Source organism: Ascidiella aspersa, chromosome 3 (genome assembly GCF_963924565.1).
Source record: "Ascidiella aspersa chromosome 3, kaAscAspe10.2, whole genome shotgun sequence".
Taxonomy (NCBI): Eukaryota; Metazoa; Chordata; class Ascidiacea; order Phlebobranchia; family Ascidiidae; genus Ascidiella; species Ascidiella aspersa.
Genome location: NC_139449.1, coordinates 15,818,667 through 15,837,510, shown reverse-complemented (window position 1 = coordinate 15,837,510; position 18,844 = coordinate 15,818,667). Strand labels below are relative to the sequence as shown.

The 18,844-nt window shown below is 35.9% G+C and overlaps 1 protein-coding gene across 1 annotated transcript; it reads right to left on the bottom strand.

Annotated features, from left to right (window-relative positions):
- Nucleotides 1–1,934: 1,934 nt before the first annotated feature.
- Nucleotides 1,935–16,675, bottom strand: LOC146160389 (histone acetyltransferase KAT7-like). Its single transcript, XM_083384426.1, has 6 exons — nt 15,429–16,675; nt 15,193–15,352; nt 7,839–7,969; nt 5,109–5,283; nt 4,787–5,016; nt 1,935–3,015 (listed from the first exon to the last, which is right to left on the bottom strand). Exons 1-6 carry the CDS (start codon nt 16,232–16,234, stop codon nt 2,616–2,618), a joined length of 1,902 nt encoding a protein of 633 aa, XP_083240552.1. The 5' UTR covers nt 16,235–16,675; the 3' UTR covers nt 1,935–2,615.
- Between the last annotated feature and the right edge of the window lie 2,169 nt (nt 16,676–18,844).

The window sequence follows — 18,844 nt, the reverse complement described above, 5'->3', positions numbered from 1 at the left end:
GGTTTCAAAAGCTTTTGCTATCCAATATTGTAAATTTTACTTGTTGCGCCTTCGTTGTAGTCAAAAAGTTAACGAAAAATTCTCGTATTCCTCGTGTATGACGCAATAATATATCCTTATCCCATTCGGAAAAAACACAGGTCCGGACTTTTCGTGGACTCTGACTTACGAGTTTGCCTTTTATCGCATCCGTCCCATTGATGTTGTCAGTTTTGTAAATAAATAAAATTCGGTTTATTTAATTTTGGCTTTGTATTGCGGTCCGCGAAAATAGAGATTCACAAATAGTGGTCCGTTGTCAAAAAAGTTTGGGAAACACTGTTTTAACAAATACAAAATTTTCGTTGATTAAAAATTAATTAACGAGGTATAAAATAAAAATTTCAAAACTGGTCATGTTTAGTAAAATGCTTTATGAAACGGAAAACCTTATATCTAAGGCACCAAGCAAGGCCCGTAATGCAACTCTACGGTATTTTATCCTTTATAATGTATATATTTTGAACAAATGTATTGATTATTTATCAAAACTTTCAAGATTATATTCTATGAAAAATCTAGATGTTTCTAGATTTAATATCTTGTAATTCTTGATGTTTACTGTTAGAAGAAAATGGCAACTAAGCTTGGACAGCAGCATATCCTTGATTTGTGTTCAGGTATAGTTTTCAGTTCAGTGGCCTATGTTGTTAATTACTTTTGTTAAATAATTAGGTCATATTAGTTTAAAATCCAAATAGCTGCATATTCTCACCTACATTGAAAAATTATTATTAACGATCAATAGTTTACTAACTTCACTTGACTGGGTGAATATGTAGGGGTCGTCTTATTATCCGAAACTAAGTTTTATAATCAAGTTTATGACGTGACCCAAACGCAGTCCTGTCTCCGCAAAACATTGACCGCGTTAAGTAACACGAAGATGTTATTTCCTTTCCGTCACGCCTCTGCTAAGCGATTCTTTGGCCAGGCGATGTGTACAAAAGCCGTTTGCATTAAGCCAAACGAGACTTAACTTAACTAACTGAACTGAACGCAACCGGACAATGGCTCATCTCACTCAACTAAAATAATGTAACAGAAGTTATTATGCTGGACTGTTAGTACTGTGCATGGACCTTAAGCTATTCCTGTAAGTTGATTGCCGTTCTGATGTTATTCAATCAACTCAGATATGTTTAATGCCTTGCTGTGGCTAAGCTGTTGGAACACGCAACCTTAACAAATGAACTCGGATTCAATCTTAGCGGAAACCAGCTTAAACAAATTCAGTTTTATCCCTGCAAATACATGCGCAAAAGTGCCTAAATTATAACTTAAAGCTGCCCAATTATCTTCTGCGATAAACTTATTTTCTTCACCAAGTTCTTTAAGTCCACTAACTTCCTTATCTAGTCCGCGGAAGATCACTTTATTACTACTTTCAAAAAAAGGCCCAATGTTCAAGCAATTTTCACTGTTCAAACAGTTATAGATTAAAGCATGATGATCTTCTCTGGGTATAGTAAGCTTTAGTATTTCGTACAGTGTGTAACCAAGGCATAAATTAGGCAGAGTGGGCAAAAAATCGCGTCTAATACGGCGGTTTTAACAGTAAGCAATTATTATTTTTAAACGGGATTTTTCTCACACGTTAAACGCAGTTTGGTACTGCGATCATGTGTTTGCTTTAATATCACGCAAGTCGAACAATTGCTGCTGCTCCACCACAAGCCGTATCCTCATGGTTTGACGTTTGTTGGTGTTTTCCGGTCGACATCACGGGTATTCAGTACCTTTTATAGCCGGTTTAAAAAAAAAATTGTCAATTACAGACACAACACACAATACTGCACTTTGATTATAAGTTTGATTTCTACAATATTTTTTTTAAATCATCGGCTATAACACTTTTTTGATACTTCAGCAAATGTATCGTACAACGTGCATTAATGTTAAAAAGAGGTCACAGTTTGATGGCTGTAAAGTTTAGACCGAGCTCGCGTCTTTTCTGTTTGCTCATTTGAGTCAATCCATTTCAGAAACAATATTGCTTTTTGGTTACTTTTGCATTATATTGTACATTGTTTTAACATAAAAATAAGCCAAAAAATTTTAAATTCGCTAAAATAGCGTCAAAAGGTCCTATTTTACAAATAATAGCTATGGTGACGAAGACAATTATTGCGATAATTTTGTTTGAAAACGAATAACGCTCTTTGCCAAGAGGTTTTTCGTGCATTTTGCAAAGTTTTGTGCGAATTTTATTAGTAAACAAAGAAGAACTTTAGTTAATTTTTAGGCGTGCAGATGTCCAATCACCGTGAAATGCAAATAAACTTATGTTTTGAAATTTCTATTTGCCGAACGTGTAGCGTTTCGTATCCGAAAATTGCAGCGTTTCTAAAATATTTCTTCTGTAGATCTATGTAATATACTATATTACAAATGCATCAGCTGAATGAAGACAGAATAACGTTGAAGTGCAGTTTATCAATCAATTAAAATATAACTTTATACGACCTGTGTAAACATCCTTACAAAGACTAAAAACGGAATTGTAAATTTAAATATAAAAACAACTAAACAACGCAATCAAGCTAAACCGTCTGGGAGGAGGACTTAACAGTGTTTTAAGAGTGATCTTTAAGCCTCGGGGGTGTCCACTTTAAAGATATGGAGTCAATTGTTTTTCGGGCATACTCAGGAGGACGTTGGCGTCTCTTCGTCAGCCAATCGTCAAGCATGTCCTGCTTCTTTAATATAATGTGTTTTCCCTTCCAATATTTTAGCATTTCCAACGCCTGAAGAGTGCTGACAATGTCAGCGGGATTCACAGCAGTTTCTTGGCTAATATCGCGGATTGAAAGATCGGCGGCGGTCTCTCGTTCCGACAAGTAGCTCAATATTACGTCGGTCCAGTAGCTTCGGTACGACAGAAGTCCGAGGTCTGAAAGTGGGCGCTCGGGAGATCCAATTTTGCCCTCGCGACGTGACAGCAAATAGCTGAAGTCGATCAACATCTTCCCATACCTATAGTTTTCATTAATTTGTAAGTAAATTTTGAAATTCGTTGAGAATAAAAGTATATATTATTTGGAAAGTCAACATTAGTCCACAATTGCTTTGGAGGCAAATAAAAATTATCAGAGGGTGTGCGTGATACAAAAAGGGTATGGACCACTAGGTGTGTAACATTTTCTTCCACTTCTAAAGCAATGAAACAGCCCACCAGGCATTACCTAAGCAAGTGACCAAAACCAATAACAGCATGTTAATATAGACGCAAACTTTTTGTTTTCACAATGGTTCTAAAATTTTCCGCTAAATATGACGTGGCAAAATGCCTATTAAACAGTATTTATTTTTTATAGATATATTGAACTTTTGATGTTACTACTTTCATTTTACTGTTAAATGTGGAAAAAATTGCGACTCTTTCGCATTTCATGACATGTTTCATAATGTGGTTTAATCGGCTATGTTTTAACGAATAACCGGTTTAATGTTATCTTTGTAAACAAAATATCACTTACACGAGATAAAAAAAATGGAATATTTCACTCAATTAGTATTAATGGACAAGTGGTTAGGTTCTCATCACGGGCTAACATTCCCTCTTGCTCACGAGTCAGCCAGTTGACTAAATTAACGATAATTTTTTGGCATTCACAAACGTCACAAACCTAGACAAAGTAACAAAAATTCACTTTTGCTGTGACATTTCGAGTCACAGAGCTGCCGTAACACCATGAACACCCTAAAAGGACTACTTTAAAATCGTTCTTCATAATTAATTTGCTCTAAAAAAATAATAGTCCCCTAATACTACAAGCAGCAAGGCAATTATACACATTTCGAAAATAAAACTGGGTACAGCCGACAGTTAATAAAGAGATCTTGCCAAGCAAACCAGTAAGCCATATAGTATTGACGGATAGTGTGACCTTGGCATGCTGCGGAAAAAAGATTTATCAACAACTTTAATCGGTCTTTAAAAGTTTAGTTACGTTTTGTTGTAAGAAATCACTATTTCCTACTTCGCAAGACCGTTTCGATTGTTTATCGAAATATTGAATAAGTAGGATGTTTTGTGCGATACTTTTGGTCTATTTCTTGTCGCAGTTGCGCAATAGTGTATCGTGGGAGTAGGCAATTAAACGAGAACGAGAAGATCAGCCTTTAGTCGTTGAAAAAATAATGTGTTACGGACCAATAAAGTAAGACGTTCAGTAGGTCTGAAATCAACAATCAATTTTTATTAAGGGCAATTTTATTTTTTGCCACCCTCCTGAAATGCACACCAAACGTCTGAACCCAAACGCTAAAAACTTTAAGCATTCTAAACTAAATTTTCTATCAAAATTTGAAATACAACAGACGAACAAATTTTCCACAAATCATTTTGTGTATTAATTTGCTCCTAAGACCACCGATTGTTAGGTGGCCTATCTTTTTACCTTTAGAAACAAACAAGTAATTTAATGTGTCCCATGTATCCCTTCTTAAATGAATCAACTAATTTTTTCAACCAAATAAATTAAAGGAATAACACAATCACATTTAAGTATGGGCAGTTTAAAAAATATGATCTAGAGTGCTGACCAGTGACCACCCTATGTCATATCTAAAAATCTAAAGTTTCTTTCTTACTTTTTTTTATAGAACTATGAATAAAACATATAAAAAAAAAACGAAATTCAAGAAATAAGATATGCTCCGAAATTTTTTTTTACACCTAGACATTATTTTATTTGTTATTTTTAAATTAATAAATTAATTTTGAAAATAATAGGAGACTCACCCCTTTCTCATGTATTGTGGCATAGTCAGGATACAAGAAACATTGTAGTTAAGAAAAGAGTTCTTTTCTTTGGAGAAATAACCCACCATATGACATCCAGACAAATCTGCCTCCGTCATAACATAAAAAAGAAATGGCTCAACATCATAATACAAAGTTTTATGGTCCAAAAACAACTTAGCAAGCAGGCACAAATTCTGACAATAGATCTTGTTCTTCTTTCCATCGACCTGTGGATATGATGGAGTATAGTGTCGTTAAATTGAAACACTTTCACAAAGAAACTACACACCTAGATCAAAAAGTAAAGGAGAACATTTACCTCAAAAACTGAAACTGTTCCTTTGCGGTATATTTCGTCACCAGGAGGATGTCTCCAAACACATTTTGCCATGTGCCGTCTGAGAATGGTTGAGCTCTTCATGTACTTCAGGCAAAACTCACAAATAAAAAGTTTTGGCATTCGTATGTACTCCTCAGGGTACGGAGATGAGTACCTACAAAAATAACTTAGGTTGCAATTTAATGTAAATAACTAAATAAATATTGTCATTTTTTGAAAGGATAATTTGCGCTATAACCCTGTATACATCTGCTGTACAATGTGGTATTGGCTAATGATTTAGGAACATGTAAAAAGTCCACAAAATTTTTTAAAGGAAAAACTATTTCTTAAAGAATTTCTGTGCAAGTAGACCTCTGCTCTACAAAGATTTAACAAGTAAAGTTAGTGGATAAGCATAAATGAGGAACATGAAGGCTTTTGTTTATACTTTAGGACATGGCCTTGCCTCTTCATATATTACCGCGAAAATAAATTTGACGAGGTATTTGGGGATTGTTCAAAAAAAATATTTGATCAATAGAATTTATGTAGCATAGTGCGTATTATTAAATTTTGAACAGCTAGCATGTTTGAAAAGCAATACTTTTGCAAATGATTTACTAAGATGAGCCAATGCGCATAATGAAAGTCGAACCACTGATAAATAAAGCGCAGCAGGCGTCCAGTCACTTTGTCGCTTCGCGAGTTGAACAAAGCAAGCGAATATAATCAAATTCTGTAATGAAGTTTTTCTACCGCTAGATGGGAGTCGATAGCTACAGAGAGCTCAAACAATTACGTCACAATATTTTAGGCTTTATGTCCCCTAATCGAAGGCCCCTAGGGGTGCAGACTCATAAACCTATTATGCACACCTACATACTGCTTTACGTCTTGTCTGAAAATTTGAGAATTCTACGATGTATATTTTTCCATAAAGCTTCGGACAAAAATCATTCTGAAACATTTACGGCAAAAACAAGACATATCCCGAAAATAAATTTTCGGCCCATATAATTTTAAGCAGAACTGACACACAATATGGTTTTATAAAACAGACTGAATTGCTGAAGAGTTCTTTGTGTTGCATTGCACTAATTATAAGGGCAAAGTTTTGACAACAAACTGATAGTTGACTCATTTAGTTATGCATCAAATTACACTTAAAATGTCAGTTGTTTTAAATGTTAAACATCTTGATTTTTTTACTATAATGTACATATGTCAGCAAAGTGTTTTTTGAATAATTGCTTTCATAGAGCAGTGGTTCTCAACACTTTCTAAACACTTTACTTCGCTGTCCCCTGACATTTTTTAGATTATTCACATTCCATTATATCAACAGAACAATTGAGTTATTGTAAAGCGATAGTTTATTCCAAAAATCAGATCAATAAAGTTATTAAACTAAATTGCCCTAAAATTGCTATTTGGAATCCACACAGGTTTTGGGGAAAATGATACATTTTAAAAATTCCTGCAAATTAGAAAAGCTGAGTGTTTCCGTGGACAGGTTTCGTGCGTTGCATTTGTTTTTTACAAAATGCGCCATGGGGTTACTCAAGGTCAGTTTAGGTCCATGTTAAGTGAGTTTATGCCACAGCATAGACTTTTGGACAGGGTACATGCGCGAGTGAAAAGTTTAGATTTTGACCTGTCGCTGTGTAAAAACATTTTATAGTGCTGTCAAGAAGTGCAAAGTCAGCGTGTTTTCGGACCATCAATTACTTACCGTAACCCTTGTGCCTAATTATTAAGTGTCAATCAAATGTTATTAGGAGAGTGGCATAACATTCTGCCAGTCAGGTGTAGAAATTGCAATTTTTTCTTAAAAGTTTTAAGATGCATAAGTAAAGTTCCATCAAAAAACATGCTGGCCTTAAACAAAATCTCTACGGGGGTTACCAAAGTTGAATTTTAGGCCACTATTATGTGAGGTTACGCACAGCGTATTAGTTTTTTTTTTTACGCACAGCGTATTAGTTTTTTTTATTATTCTAGAACAGTGGTTCTCAACCTTTTTTCTTTCATGGCTCATTTTCGTTTTAGATCCGTGGCCGAGTAATATTTTATGAAAGGAAAAAGGTATAAAATAGGTTTAGTTAGCACAAACAGAAGCATGACATATGTCAAGATAGAGTATTTATTTAACCGTGCATTAGTGAGATTTTTGCTGCTGAACTTTATCGATCAATTCATCAATTTTTGGAGGGATTAAAGAGAGTGCACAATGCATACCATCTTCCACATTTAATCGGTTTCGAGCCTTTAATTAGTTTTTATTTGCAACAAAGTGGAAAAGCCTGCTTCACATAAATACATACTGCTGAAAGGCAACAGTGTTTTGATGCATTCCTTTACCGATGCGTGGCCGTGGGTAGGAAACACACAATTGACCCAAACTCACAGATCAATTAAGTCTCAAACACGGCCATTGCCCACAGGTTGAGAACCGCTGTTCTAGAACATCTTGGGATTCTACTTAAATCATCCCTAGTGACAATCATGTTGTACAGCAGATTTAAAAATTCAAGTGTAGATGTTTAAAACTATGTTGAACTTATTTTTATGAGAAGGTAGATGGCCAATTCAGACAGATAAGGATACAGAAAGACTACATATTCATGTTTTAAATATAACAATGGGTAGTAAATATATTTTGTAGACAAACTACGTATTAACATTTCATTAAAGATTCAATGCAAAACCTACAATTTATTAACTTACCAAACATCCATTTCAAAACGTCCTATTTCAATCACTTTTAGGCGTCTGTCTTGGTTACCGGAACTCTGATTTGGAAACCCTACATGTTGAAGTCGTTCCAGTTCGATTTCAAGGCCCTCTGATGCCAAAGCCTAACAATTTAAAAAGGTTGAGTAAGTTTTGTCTTAACTTTTTATTCTATGTTTATAAGTTAATTGTATATGTGGATTGCTGGTAAAGCTTTAGCTGGTTTGTTGCAGCTTGTAAATGGAAATAGAGTAAACCAATATTTTCAAAACAAACAAACCAAATATATTTGATAATAAAAGATAATATTTAGTGTAAATAGGTATTACCTATTTTTTTACATTTAGAAGGCATTGCAGGTAGGACCATTGCCAAAGAGAGCGTATTTTACCTAAGTTTAATGACATCAAAAATAAAAGAGCTTCCTGTAAAAAATCTGTTGTACATTTGTATTTCTAAATATAATCTTGGTTCATGTTTTACGCAAAAAAGGAATATTTTTCTTACTTAGTATCAAATAATTAACATCCGACATGTTTAACATAGTCATATCCAATGGTTTTAAATTGTTAAAATCCGAAGTTTATGTCAACTATGGATTTTATTTAAAACCAACTTCCTGTGGAAAGTTCAAGTGGCAGTTGTAGACCAAGCACATGTTAAAAAAAACACAAATGTTTGGCAGCCGTATCTTGATACGAACTTTTTATCCACTTTGGGCAGAATTTTGACCCTTGACATTGTCTAAAACAGTGTTTTTTTAACCTTTTTTCTACCGCGCCCTCTTAAATATTAAATAATTACCCTTGTCAACAAAATTTCACTTTTTTTTCAAACAAGAATGTAAGTATTTTATTTTAGATGTTTTTTTTTCGTGCTAATTTTTAGTTTTTCTCTAGTACATCACATTTTTAAGATATCATCAAATTAAAATATTCTGAAAGAAAAGCATTGAAAACAACCCACTGCTATGATTCATGGCCCTTTTTTATACACACCACTCAGGTCATCACAATAGAACTTCTATCTGGTATTTTCAATTATTTAACCCCTTAATTTTAGTCAGCTTTATAGTGAAAAATTTTTTGTAAAAAAATGCTAAACATATAACTCCACTTTCCTATTCCTCAAGCAAGAAAATTTTCTTAAGGACGTAACATTTGTGATGTTAGCCACTTACGGTTTTCTTATAGGCTTATAGTCTCTTCTAAAAGAATGCATTTGGGAGAACAGTTGTTGTGGCAAAAAGGTCGGTCTACTGTAAATCCAATTCCGTAATGTTTTATTACTACATCAATCTCAGCCAAGTTGTTTTATTTTCAGTCAGTTCTGAATCAGTTCTGATTTTTCTTGTGAAAAAAACACATCTCTATCAAGGCTGTTTAAATGTGTCCGGAAAACAGAATAGATTTTTTTTCTTTTTGTTTATATTTACTCAATTAACCAACATCTTCCACTTTATCTGGGAGAATTTAAGACTTTCATGGGGAGGAAGTGACACACGCATTGGGCCATTGTGTGGCACAGGTCTCCTTGCTAAATCTATAGCTTAAGTACAACTGTCCAACTTATCGATACCTGAAGTGATACTTCTTTGCTTGCCTTTGGTCACACAAATTTGAAAGCGATAAGTAACAATATTACTGACTAAAATCTGGCATAATTCATACTCAGCTTTGAAGCCGCTTTGACATCGGAAAATTAACTGCTTAATTACCAAAAATGTTGATAAAAAATCTTTCCTACATGTTTTTTAGAGATGTCAGTAAAACCATATAGAATGGTGTGTGAATCACATCAAAGTTGGATTATGTCACAGTGTGCAATATGCCTATATTATTAATACAGCAATACATTAAAATAACTGAAAGGCGAATTATTTAAAAAACCTGATTTTCTAAGAAAAAAATGAGGACATTTTCAGAATCAGCTGCATAAACACACAGAATCAATCTATCACATCTCAGTTTAAATTTTATGTCATGGTAAATGATGCCACAGGTTGATCTGTCACAAAAGGGGGGTCTTCAGCACACTGCCCCCTGTCAATAGGGATGTAAAAATACCAGACAACTCCATTAAAATCAGGGATTTTTCCAACAACCATTGTTGCAATTTCTCAAATAAACAAGGTAGCATTATTATATTTATAAAAAAAGTGTAATACAGCAAAAAAATCTATTTTTCTGTTTAATGTAATTAAAATGTATTCTTAAATCTAGGGATGTCCACTACTTAACATTTTATTCTGATATCGATATCTTATAAAACAAAAAAATACTTAATCGGATCTAATACCAAATGATTTCCAGGATGGCAATGCTGTGTTCACCTAACGCAGCCTTTCTAAACCTGGGGTAAATTTACCCCTGGGGATAAATTTCCTCGTTTTAGGGGGTAAATTAGCTATCAATCATAATATCCATTTCATGATGACAAGATATTAAAATTGTGCCAGCAGTAGGTATTGGTAGCCTATTTTTCTAGTTCAGATTTACCGCTTATTCAAGCCTAATAGCCTAGTATTGATTCTTAATGTTATGCTTCGCTAATTAATAGTTCTGGTTATGCATGTGTTTGCCTATTTTTGTTTTATTTTAACTGCCCAGTTAGTTTATTCAAGGCGTTTTTGGTAAAAATATCTCATTGACTGATAAAAATATTCTGTCAAAGTAACCAAAAATTTAGTCTTAAACAATGGCATGTCCTTAATGAAGTGAAAGTATCAGAAAAATTATTTGAATTTTTTGATTTATGTTGGTGTTGTTCTTATCTCGGTCTTAAGCTGTAGTCCAACAACTATAGTTGCCAAAAAGCAATGGCAGCCGTTGCATTGATTATACCTAATGTAATTTGTTACTTTCGTTTTGTTAAAAGATGAGCACCATTTCATATATTGGGGGTAAATCTGATATTCATTTTTGTTAAAAGGGTAAAATATACAAAAAAAGGTTAAAAACCCCTGACCTAACGAATGTATAAACCTGGCCAGGTTTAGGCGATAAACATGGGAAGATTGCCCTGGTATGACTGGAGATCAAACCATAGGCTAGTTGTTTTTTTAGCTTGACCTTGCTTAAACTATAATCCTGAATAAGCCACTGATTTTGGTAAATCTTTCCGAGGCATTAAGTGTAATTTTAAAACTATTCTGCAAACTAAGAACATCCAAGAGTGTAACCAAAATTCTGATTTGCTACGCATTAGGTTTACATTATGATAACTACACTGTACACACCGGTGTTCTGAATTGAAATAACAATTCCTTCTTTGCTAAAACTAGGTTTGTTTAAAGTAGAACCCCCAAGGTAATATAGAATAATAGGTTTAGAATCTAGAACAGGGGTTGACAACCTTTTGTACACAGTTTATCAAGAATTTTAAAATATCAACAAACTCTTGTGCCGAACATTTTTCTATGTTTGGTTTTGCACTGGCAACCAGGGCTGAGGAGTCAGTTAAAAACAATCAGTGTTAGACTCCAGCCAAATGTGCAATTTAATCAATTCCTGATTTCGGATCAGACTCTACAGCAGCGGTTCCTGAACTTTTCTAAAAAATTTGCCAGGTGGATCCTTTGCCATTATTTTGATATTTCACGGCTCTTGTAGTACACTAGTGCAGTCACGATTCTTTCCAATGTAACAACTTTTGTAATGCAATGCGATTGATTCGCTGATAGCAAGTAGTAAAGCATAGTACAGGGGTCGGCAACCGCAATATGATTTTGCATGGCACGCCAATTGATTTAACGCTCACATTATATCACCTTAAGAAAGTGCAACCATTACATCACTAACACTAGCGCTAACTAAATGATTGCACACATTGCCAGTTCGTGTTACAAATAAGTGTCTTAACTCTGTTGTATTTAATATTAATTTTGTGGGCGTACTTGTTGTTTACCAACCGTTCGTGTTACGTCACAATGCCCCAAATTTGGCGTAACGTTTACTACGTTAAAGCAGGGCATTCTAAATCAGTGGTTCTCAACCGCCGGTCCGCGACAACTTTCCTGACGGTCCGCCAAATATATTACAAATTATTATTTCAATTGCAAAGTGCAAGATGTTGAAGGCGGCTTGTCCATCAAATTTAGAACTTAGCCAGTTCCGTAATTTGCAGCATTGTGATGTAACATAGAGTTAACGGTCTACTTTGGACTTCATCTTCTTCACAATGCTGCAAGTGTTGTGCCCAACTATTTAAAAGTAGGCTACAACTCGTTTAAATCCTAAACTTTAAGGTTGAGAACCACTGTTCTACATTAAAAGTAAGCATGTGTGTTCTTGTGCAACTGAGAAACCAACAAAAAGCGAAACTGATAGTTAACACTTCTAGGTATCGCCTTAAAAGCATCGAAGTACATTTCAAAAAAGATATGTAAATTAGATGTCAGATCACAGCAGGGCTGCTGAGTCGGACTCGGAAGTTGAGGAAGACCAGGTAGAACTACCAGAGTCCGACGTGTGTCCATGCGCAGTACCAAATTTCAAAACTGATATTGCAGCAAACTGTAAATGGTTAAGGTGGAATAGCATATGCTCGTGGTATATTTTCCATGACTCTATGAGTGGATTGCGGAATATCCACCTTAATATAGTTACGTAAATTGGTGAAATACAGAGGCTGAGTCGGATTCGGGACGCGATGAAATCTGATATTTGGCTGGAGTCGGACTCGGGTTGTTTTAACTGACTCCGCAGCTCTGATTGCCAGTGCGAAACCAAACATAGAAAAATGTTTGGCATGCGAGTTGTTCATATTTTGACATTATTCATAAACTGGCACACTGCGTACAAAAGGTTGCCGACCCCTGGCATAGTATATGCTTTATGATGTCACAACAGCATCATAAAAAAACGCTATATTATCGAATAATAAAGACTAACTGAAGACTATAATGATGACCGATATAATGTTTAAAACATAGTCTAATGTTTAAAACATTCGCTAAAGCGTAATGTTTAAAAACCTAAAGACTATTTCTCATTACGGACCCTGTGAAACTGCTGTACGGACCCCAGTTTGTCCGCGGACAGTGGCGTATTCAGGGGGGGTTTTGGGGGTTCGGACCCCCCCCCCCTTTTCGTAAGTGACATTATTGTTTTTTGTTCGCTTTTGTCAGAGTTTTACTCACCGTCTGAAGCTGCGTGTTTTTAAATGTAATTGGGTCACGCATCTTAAGCTAATGTGAAACCAACATCAAACGCAAAACGCCGTTTTTCGTCTTTTGTTTGGTCGACCGTAAACGCTAGATAGTTTTTCTCTTTCGTATTTCGTTATTTGTTCGGGTTGGCTAATCAGCAAGTGTTTGTTCGACAATTAATAATATAAATCAATCGGTTTCCGCTTTTTTCTCTCTGAAAACGTCGAGTTAGACGGTGCTGATGTTTCTCGCTGTTTGTTGTCTGCGTTAATATCAGATCTTGGTGTAAGACTGGGGTCGGCAACCTACTGTAATTCATCGGGCCTGTCGCCTCTTTGACAAACTATACACGTGTTCATTTCAAATACTTTTTGCCTATTTTAACTACGGAAGTGCGAAAAATTTTCGCGTTTCGCGCGAATGATCTTACTACGTCCGGTTTGTTAACGTTTTGATGCTGTATTTTGAACCAGATCAGCGCTTCTTTACCGTTGCGCCGTGGAAAGCTGCAAAGTGCATCGCGGACAAACCGAAAACTTATTTAAAAATATTTTACATATAACATTTTTTATTTTCGGCAATGTAATAAAAACTTGCAAGAAATTTAAAAGAAGTGCCGTTATACCAAAAGAAAATCGCGCTCGCTTCGCTCGCCAGGTGCGCCCAAACTTAAAACGGTTATCAAATGCTGAACTAGATGAACTAACTATTAAAGTTATACCGTTTCTTCGAATTAGTTTACTCGAGTCCAGAGTCCGACTCCGCAACCCTGCTGCGATCTGACATTTATTTTACAAATAATCATCTAATTTAGTCATTCATCAATCTTGAGAGACGCCATTAAACCTAATTTCATAAGTTAAATTCTATAATGATACCCTAACCATGCTGAATAAACGAACTGTTGCGAACACAATACTGTGCCCGATGTTTTGGAATATACTTCAACGCTTTTCAGTCGATACCTAGAGAGATAGATAGATTATTTATTCGGAACATCGAACGCAAAAGAAATAATAATACAAATACACAGCTACGAAAATTATGGTTCTGAGTTCCCAGAGGGCAGCGAAAGACCTTTAGGTACATCAAGTCAGCTGCCCCCGAGAAGTGTTAACTATCGGTTTCGATTTTAGCTTGGTTTCTCAGTCGAACAAAAACATACGTGCTTACTTTTAATGTAGAATGCCCTGCTTTAACGCACGCAGTAAACAACACGCCAATTTTAGGGCATTTAGTGTGACGTAAAACGTACGGTTAGCCGTAAACAACAAGTCTAACGCCCAGAAAAAATAATGTTAAATACAACACTTAAGACACTTTATTTGTGACACGAACACTCCCGAATCATTTGGCGTGCCCTGAAAAATCATCTCACATGCACTTTTAGCACGCATGCCAGGGGTTGCCGACCCCTGATCTAGGATAACAATCCAGAATATAGAAAACTAGAATATTTTAAAGATTTACCTTATTATTTCTGTAGTGGAATAACTAACGTTCCTCGCCGTTTGCGCTAATATCTGATGTCGGAGTAACAACAGCATTTTTTTAACTGAAACAGATTCCCCGAAGAGGGGGCTAACTGTGTCTTTCAAAGTGGCCTTTTTTATGTAATGAATGTTACCGCAAAATTATTCTAAAAGAATATCCTAAGAATATATGTTTAATGTGCAATTCATCCAACTTATTCTCCCTCAACTGCAGCTTGGATTTTATCTGATTCGGCACACCTCTCGGCATAGATGTTGCACTAATCGTGTCATAATAACACCTGGGAAAAACGATCTTCGTTTAATATTGTAGGTGGCGAATGGCGTTCTTGCAATTTAGTGTGGTCCCATACGTGGAACTTAGAAAATGCGCTGCTAATAGTCTAAACATACCAAAATTAATCACACATACTTCAGTGCCTAGGTTTAGTTTTACGCCTGAAGTTAAAGATTGCACACCAAGCAATATCGACAAACGTGTTCTCTTTGCGTCGTTTTGCTGGACGTTAATTGGTTATGCTTAATGACATCATTACAAATCACTATTTTATGAGATCATACCCATCACTAGTTTATGATGTCATTATTCATTAACAATTGACGGAAAATAGGGGAGAATTTCCTAAGTTATAAATTCGGGACCGTCCCTTTTTAATTTTCTGAATACGCCTCTGCCCTGATGTATATATATATAATTTTTACAAACCTGTGCTCTCCTAAAAAGGTTTAAATCATAGTCAGAAGCAACGCCATTCAACAAAGGTTCACGTGATGTTCCATGTTTGGCTTTATGTTCTCCATTCAAATGTTTTAAATCAATAGATTGGTTACAAGAAAGGCGTAAATGTTCTATCTTTTTTTGGTATCTAAAAATATTCAAGGTTTGGTAATATATAAAAATACACCAGTGTCATGCTTGCGCAACTAACTCAAAAAAATTACTTGAGTTGAGAGTGGGTAGGTGAAACATCAACTTGCTTCCGTGTGTTGTGATGGGCTGTGGCTTTTACATTGTCTTGTGATTCAGCCACTCTTTCACGCTTCATTCGAGCATATGCTTCATAATTCTCCCGGCATCTTTCGGGGGTCAGATTATGATAAAATGGACAAGTTGCAGGAGTGAAGTGTCTTTCAAAACGACCAAGCAAGTGACCACGGCTATCACAACCATTTATAGGACAGTGTTTCATGTCAACTTGATAAGATTGCACAAATCTTCTCTTTCGAAGGCGACTACCACCACTTTCATCCAAGGCTAAAAGCATTTCATGCTCAGTTATCCCCAATGGATTAGATCTCTTTGGTGTAACTGGACTTTCTGGAACTTTCCCAGACTTAGAATTTGATAGATTGTCACAGGAAGGAAAATCAGCTTTCTTGTTGTTGGCTTTTCCTATATCAGAACTAGCTCTTGTTCCTCTTTGGGCTTCAATTTTTATGTCAACATCGGAATCAGTGGTATTTTCCACTTCTCTGTTTGGAAGGCTTCCACGTAACACTCGTCTTTTATATATCTTTGAAGGGCTTAAAATAGTGTGTGACTTATTGCAAGAATCTTGAATAGTTTTTTTAAACCCAATACCAGTGGATTCATTGTTGGATTCTGAACCTTTTTGAGAGGCAACAGATGAGTGGCGTGTCCTTTTTGCAATACTTGCCACTTCAGTGTCTTCCGATGAGCTAGTATTACCTGAAATATCTGATGTTTTTTTGATAAAAATGCTTGATCGCTTTCTACGCTTTGGCATGTTTCAATATTTCAGAAATACTTATAAATAAGTAAATTCTAAGATTAAACCAAAATTATAAGTCTATTATAAAGCTAACACAAAAGTGTAATGTAGCATTTAAACACCCTAGATTAAATATGCCGTTAGAGGTATAAAAGCAAATTTAAGAAAGAGGCTATATATGCCAAATTTTGCACTACTGTATAGTGTATACACCAGGGGTAGCCAACATGTTAATCACGATGGAACGATTGATAGTCGGATTTGACCTGGTGGCTGGATCGCGTCAAAATGTGTTCTTTCATTACAGTAGCTGTCACACACAAGCGGAACAATAAAATGTCCGTCTTTACTTGTTGATTTGTACTAATTATAACATTCGCAAAAGACTGAAAGCCAATTATTTCACAAATCGCTACCAATACACGCTTGCGTAAGGGTAATCATAAAAACAAATAACACAACAAATGAATATATAGAAACAGCTAGATTTTTCATATAACGAACTAAAAAAAAGTTCACTTACTGCACTGAAGATGGCAAAAGAAATTGCCGAAACGTTTGCTAATAGAACTAAAAAGGGCGCTGGTCTAGAATCCTACCACAACGAAACACCTTTTGGGTTAGGGTGCGGGTTAGCGTTTGGGTAAAGGTGGGTCAAGTATTATTATTAAATAAAGAATATAATAATACTTGACCCACCCACACCCAAACGCTAACCCGCAACCTAACTCAAATTTTGTGCGTTGATTTTAGAACTGTGGTAGGATTCTAGACCAGCGCCCTAAAAAGTATTTTTGAACAATAATTGGCGCTGGTCTAGAATCCTACCACAACAAACATTTGTACAAAATACATAAAGCTTGTCTAGAATCCTACCACAAGTCCACAACAAACATTATTTGGCTTAGTCTGCTGGTTATCGTTTGGATTTTCGTAGGTTAAGCAACAATATTATTAAATAATAATACTTGACCCAAACATTAACCGACACCCTATCCATAACATTATGCTTTGCCTTTACTTGTTTCACTGCAATATGATTCTACACCAGCGCCGAATCTAGATAGGCTACTCTGTTTCAGTATCCGGTATGACGATAGATGTGCTAAAAAAACATCTATTGTCATACCGAAATAGTAGTATCTAGATTAAAATGATCTAATTTATAAAATGACAGCCACGAAAATTCTGGCTGATTGGCAGCGAAAAGCGCTTAATTGTCAAAGCACAAGGCCCTTGTATAAGACGCCTCTAGTGGTGGTATAACGATTTTGTGCCATGTAGCCCAGCCTTGACAGATTGAAACACTGGTAAAAAATGCGATAATTTTTCCTAATTTACTTGCGGTGCCCGACGGTTAATAAACAAGTTTGTGTCATACCAGTTTTGCCAATTTTAACGAAAGGCCGGGTCGCCAGCGGCGCAATGGGGTTGTAGCGTATCCTTTTATTATGTACGTTACGCGACATGCTACACGCGACACGCCTATTCTATCGAGCTGGTGTCGAGCGGTCATTCGTAAATACAAGCGGACGTGTACACTTCTCTGGACTCCTACAAATGGTGACCCCGGCAACTAACAAAGTAAGTGCAATGTTTGCAACACATTGCTAGGTTGTAGGCTAGCTCATGTTGAACGCACTCCACACTTAATTTCATATATAATGGACGAAGCAAATGTTGCAGCCGTTGCTATTAAAATTCCGCCATTCTGGCCACAATGCTAAAACATTTAACTGTGTTTCCGCTGGTGTTTCCCGCTCATCTTCTTTTGGTTAAGTAGCATTAACCCATGCCACAAATGAATTTGAAACACTGTTTAAACAGTTTCCTTCTATCCAAAGCGCGGTTTACAATGACGTTTCTTTGAAACACAATATTAAGCATCACATCGTAACTAATGGCCCTCCACCAGTACATACAAAGGCATGTCGCCTCTCTCCTGAAAAGATGAAAATCGCTAAGGCGGAATTCCAAAACCTGCTAGACTTAGGAATTGTGCGCCGTTCGTCTAGTACAGTGGTTCTCAACCGTTTATGCTTCGTGGCCCCCTTTGAAAGACTCTCGACCCTCGTGGCCACCCTGCTTATAAAAATACCAAGCATTGTGTTTAAAGTATTTTTATTTGTTTTACTTCTTCACGTTAATAACCAATACAGCCATTAATCAACGAATAAATGCACTTACTTTCTAAAAATTTAACAAATAAGTCATTTTAATTTAAACTAACTTAGTTCGTCATCACAAATTTTGTTCTTCGACGCCACCAAGGTATTTTTTTATATTCCGCTTTGTTTTGTACTGAGCCAAGCGATGTCACTACATTCGTCGAGATGATTACTCGATTTTCGTTTTATTAATGCGTTACTATTAGCCTGCTTGATAAGCTGCATAAACCGCTGAATGTTGGCCTAAAAATGACCTTTTGAATAACCCGGTAGCGTACTGTATGCGTTTTACGGCGAAATGTTTTCTTTTGCAACTGAACGGAATTGCGAACCGTTGCACCTGGCAATACACACTAGTTGCTCGCCTAACAGCATTTGTTGGACACTTAATGATTAGGCGAAGGGTATCGGCAAGTAATAATTGGCCGCTCGAAAAAAAAACGCTGACGCCGCACGA

What these genes read in the sequence shown, in the direction of transcription:
- LOC146160389 (XM_083384426.1), bottom strand. Translation starts at nt 16,234, where the DNA reads ATGCCAAAGCGTAGAAAGCGATCAAGCATTTTTATCAAAAAAACATCA. An exon ending in CCTACCCACTCTCAACTCAA is followed by an intron (nt 15,353 to 15,428) that starts GTAATTTTTTTG and finishes GAATATTTTTAG; the next exon opens with ATACCAAAAAAAGATAGAAC. An exon ending in ACCTTTTTAGGAGAGCACAG is followed by an intron (nt 7,970 to 15,192) that starts GTTTGTAAAAAT and finishes TTAAATTGTTAG; the next exon opens with GCTTTGGCATCAGAGGGCCT.